This window comes from Sinocyclocheilus anshuiensis, unplaced genomic scaffold (assembly GCF_001515605.1).
Source record: "Sinocyclocheilus anshuiensis isolate Anshui unplaced genomic scaffold, SAMN03320099.WGS_v1.1 scaffold101, whole genome shotgun sequence".
NCBI lineage: Eukaryota > Metazoa > Chordata > Actinopteri > Cypriniformes > Cyprinidae > Sinocyclocheilus > Sinocyclocheilus anshuiensis.
Genome location: NW_015540892.1, coordinates 905,714 through 910,620, shown reverse-complemented (window position 1 = coordinate 910,620; position 4,907 = coordinate 905,714). Strand labels below are relative to the sequence as shown.

General features: G+C 37.5%; 1 protein-coding gene across 1 annotated transcript in view; it reads right to left on the bottom strand.

Annotated features, from left to right (window-relative positions):
* The window catches only part of unc80 (unc-80 homolog (C. elegans)), a 74,461-nt gene that overhangs the window by 57,546 nt on the left and 12,008 nt on the right, over window positions 1-4,907 (bottom strand). The window contains exons 8-12 of the mRNA XM_016486607.1: window positions 3,748-4,015; window positions 2,299-2,433; window positions 1,909-2,125; window positions 1,461-1,592; window positions 965-1,233 (exon numbers count right to left, since the gene is read on the bottom strand). Coding sequence (XP_016342093.1) covers window positions 965-1,233; window positions 1,461-1,592; window positions 1,909-2,125; window positions 2,299-2,433; window positions 3,748-4,015 — 1,021 coding nt within the window. The remainder of the gene's footprint in view (window positions 1-964; window positions 1,234-1,460; window positions 1,593-1,908; window positions 2,126-2,298; window positions 2,434-3,747; window positions 4,016-4,907) is intronic.

Below are 4,907 nucleotides of genomic sequence, written 5' to 3'. Positions count from 1 at the left end.
TTTTTTTCATCTGAAACGTGCAGCGATTTATTTTCCAAAGCCACTCATATAATGCAGAAACACTCATGAAGCAAGCAAAACGTGCACCGCGCACACGTATTTGTAGGCTACTGGTGCAGAATTAGAGGGACAAGTACAGTACAGCCTTACGCATTTCACACAGGCTGTTAGTTTCACTTTCGCCAGAAAGTCGTGTATGCTTAAGGGTGAAAATAAATGACGTTTATAGTGAATGCCCCTATAAATTGTCTTATATTTATGATTTAGTTTTAATACAAATGATGCTTGCTAAGTGAGCGAATATCAATAAAGATCACACAACAGAAGTGCGCTCTCTCTCTCTCTCTCTCTCTCCCTCCCTACCATTAAGTAACTTGTGCATTGTTTTACTTACTTCTTTTTGACATATCCGACCGAACTACAAACTTTCCAGTGATGTCTGTGAGAAAGGGATATTCACTCGACAAGCTTGCGCATCTGCGCCGCAGCTCGCTCAATCCACTCAGCGTGATTTGCTTACCAGCTGGCGCAAATCAGCTATACAGGCATTAATACTGAATGTTTTATATTCATTGCATACATATACTTCGTAGACATCTTTAATCTCTAATAACTCCATTCTGCTGTCTGTTGTCGGTGTTTCTTTGTCTGAATATGGCACTTATCACATGCTGTGTGGTATTGGCGTTTGGTATCGGGGCATTTTAACGAGTACGAGTACGAGTACAGGAGCTCAGTATCGGCCCGATACCGATACCAGTATCGGTATCGGTGCATCCCTAATAAGAACCATTGCTCATAACTGTACATCAAATCAGAATAAGCATATTAGTATAATACGAGCCTTCATTTAACAATGTAAGAAAATCCTAATTATTCCAATTTTTGACCGAAAGTGTATAAGCAAATTTGTCTCTCTATAACACTAAACCCGTGCCCCTTTGCTCGAGGCTGCACTCCTTACCATGAGGTCCAGCATGCCATTCTTCAGAATGAAGTTGTTAGTGCCCTCAATAGTGTCTCGGTCCTCTAGCGATGTGTAATTGATGCAGGAGTCTGTCAGACTTCGGGGAAGGTTGGAGCAGGCCAGCGGCTCACATGGCATCTCAGGGATGGGAATGGGGTTACACAGTTTCTTAATGTGCTCTGTGAAGAAATCTGTGTAGCCTACATTAAAGGAAGCCACAGTTGTGTTAAATGTAGCCATGGTGATGGTGGAGATCTGGGAACGAACTGAGAAAGAAGTCAATGAGTCAAAAGCACAAATGATTATTAACAATTCAAATATATTTGTATATTTATTTTTTTCTCTAAAATGTTCAGCGAACCCACTAGCATCTCACTGTGGCCCGTAGTTTGAAAACCCCTGTTGTATTTTATTAATCTTTATTAATTCCATGAAAGATTAACTGCAATAGATTTAGAATTAATACTGGTGATAGTGCTATTTATTTGCTTACCACCCTCTTTGATGGTATTGTCACTGTGACTGTTGGAGTGTTCAGGCAAGTTGTGGTGGGAGTGAAAATGTTTTGCTCCAAGACTGTCCACATCTCCGGCAGTATCTGAGCTTCCACGACGTGTTAACTTCCCTTCAACACAACAAAACACAACCACAATATGACAATAATTTGAAACCAACCTCAAACAAGTGCAAGCAATTTGTGAATGCACAATTTGTATGGGCAGGGCAAATGCATTAAACCATAAAGCACAGAATCCCAAAAAATGTAAATAAAATTTGGGAAAAGGGCCCAATTACTTTACAAAAATGTTTAATAAATTATTCAAATTATTAAATTGTTAAAGTTTCATGAAAGTTTTTTGATGATTCAAAGTTAGAGCACTAAAACTGTCTAGAAAAAACAGCATAAAGAAATAAAATGGATTTCATAGGACCCTACATACCCATGATAGTGGAAGGCCAACCCCCACGGTCCAGTGTGCGACGGTCATCTCCCAGTCCAGAGAAGCTTCCGAATGAGAAGGTGCTACATGTGGGTGAGACATCCAGGTGATCCTCGTGCATCAGGAAAGGTACACCCATTCGACGCTGGCGTTTCTTCCCAGTATGGTGGAATGGGATAGAGCCTTTTCTCTCTCGATCTTCTCTACGGTTCTTAAACTGGAAAAAAAGTCAAAAAAGGTGCAAGAATAATAGAATAAAGTGCATAGTGGCATAGTGAAAGTTAAATGTCAAGAAAATGATATCAACATTTTATTAGAGGTTTTGCAAAAATTAAAATATATCATATTGATTTACTGTCTGAAACTATGTATAAAAAATAATCTGCATACCTTTTTGAATATGTTCATACCCATCTCAGTGGAGAGGTCAGGGACTGCTGGTCTCCTGAGGTTGGTAATTGACACTTTAGAGAAGGTCTCAGAGCTCAAAGACCTGCTTTCCTCATTACATTTTAGAGTCATGTCCTTAGAAAAATGGCAAAGAAAAAAACTGGGTATCAGAGGTATGCATTTTTAAAAAACCTTTGACTTATGGTGGTTAAAATGTTGAATAATAGTATTTCAGTTCATTACACATCTTTTAAAGTAGCAATCGCACATCCTGATCGTGTATAATGAACTTTATTTTGTCCAAAATTAACAATTGTAAGATTGCTCAGTTATCCCTATTCCTCATTTACTAGTGGCATCTTTGTATTTTTATTTCTGGAGAGGCAAAATCAGTCAGCTGCCAAGTCTAACATGGGGGTACATACAAAACATCTAGTAATTTTATATCAAGCAAAAATGCATTTAAACCATCCACATCGAATGGCTTTATTATCTCACAAAACACAATTCATCAACAAAATATTAACTGAATATCATTAGTATCAGGGTAATTTTCCGTCTTGATTTACTTTTCACTATGTTCTGTGCCTGTTTGCCTGTGTTCCTCATCCTTTTTAATGTCCACAGTACACCTGTTCTGTTTTAACTTGATTACATTCCTGTTAAATAAGCCCTGTTTCTTCAGTTCCTTTGTTTGTTCTCATAAGTGCGTTTCTCCTACAATTTCCTGAGTGTCATTTGTGGATTTATAAAGGCTGTGTTTGTTACTTATCTCCATCGTTGTGTGCTTTAGTACACCCACCATAGCATGACAATTAGTACCATATCTGTAATTTTTCTTTATTGTTTTCTATCAGTATGGGTTTTTATTGAATGTATATCATCTGATATTAGATATTAAATTGTGCATTTAAATTTCCGTTATTTTTACATTAAGATTACTTTACATTAAGATTATCATCTTACACTTAACCTTTAAATATACAATCCAAAATGCAGCAAGTCTCAGAATATTTTTTTTTTTACTTTTAATTTTATAAAATGCTGTGATGCCTAAATTCACTTGTACTATATCACTGCATTGCAATGGATGTTTATATTTTTTTTGTCAAATTATCCAGATTGTATGGTATTTTAATATTGGCCATTATTGATTATCGACCATAGCATAAAAATAATAACCTGCTTATTTATATAAATATCTGCTGGGCTTTTAATATCTGATAACAGTTACATGTCTTCCACATAATACACAGTGTTGTAATGTGTATGTAATGTACAAGTTTATTTTATGGTAAAAACAAATCACAATTTTAAATGAATTAATGATCACAGAATGTATTTCAAAGCCTGGCCCCACCAGAACCTAATACAGATATGCCACTGCCCATTACCATCTGAAACTGCTATGTAAAAACACACAGTCAGTTACTAACATAGGCTTGTTACCTGTGTTTTGTGAGTATTAACCAAAGAAGGGGTAGCAGCCACCATGGAACTACTGCGGGGCCGTGGTAAGGGGGTTATCAGGGGCTCAGGGGGGCGTTCAGGCTTCTCCTGCAGTATCTGACGCAGCCGCTGCAGGTAGTATATGAGGGCCCAGTGCACACCCTCTTCTGTCCAGTGAGGCTGCATCAAGCAACGCAGCACTGCAACATCAAAATAGGTGGCATACCTTGCTTGCTGTGATACAGAGATGCCACCAGGTACTGAGAAACTTTCAGTCAAAGAAAGAGAGAGAGAGATTTGTTACAGAAAATAATGGTGAGAAAGAACAGAAGTTCAGACTGAGTTTGCTCAGGATTGTTGCTTGGCAACTGCAGTGCAAACACATGCACAGACTAACACTGTGACAGATGGGAGTCTGACTGGAACTGGACACTACTTATCTAGCCAACATAGGATGAGTTTCAAGAAAGAATGCTTTAAAATCTTTTCTTTTAGAAGATTGTAATAGATACACTTTTTGCCAACACTCTACAATAAGGTTCAATTTGTTAACATTATTTAGTATGTTAACAACTAAATTGTTAACATTTAACAAAAAATGTTAAATTTTTTTAACATTTTAAAGGTAAGGTACCAAAAAAAGGTATATATATATACATCGGGCATTAACGCATGCGATTAATTTTACAATCCTTAACGCGTAAAAATAATTTTACGCAATTAACGCAAAATTACTAAAGCACAATTTCTATTCTAGCCCTTTAACACAATTTTGCTTCTCTGCTTGCGATTAGATCATTTTAAGCCGCTAAACTCCGGGCAAGTTTTCAGTCCAATGATCCAGTAAGCGAATGCATTCAAACAATCCGTCCAAAACAGTGCTAATATAAAGAAAATCAGGCTCATTACATCAGAGATTGCAGAGAGAACAGAGACTAGCGTTGCGTTTTAAGTGAATTATTAATTCCAGTGTTTCGCTTTTAAACACGAGCTCTGTCATATTCTGTGATTGTCTCTGAAGAGCGCAAGCCCTCACACGTCGCGCTGTGTGAAGTACAGACTGAACGGAATGTCAACACATCCCACCGCTGTATGGCCAGATGAGACGCAAACTACGTTTTCTCAACTGGATAACCAGTCTCGCTAGTAAAGTTTTGATG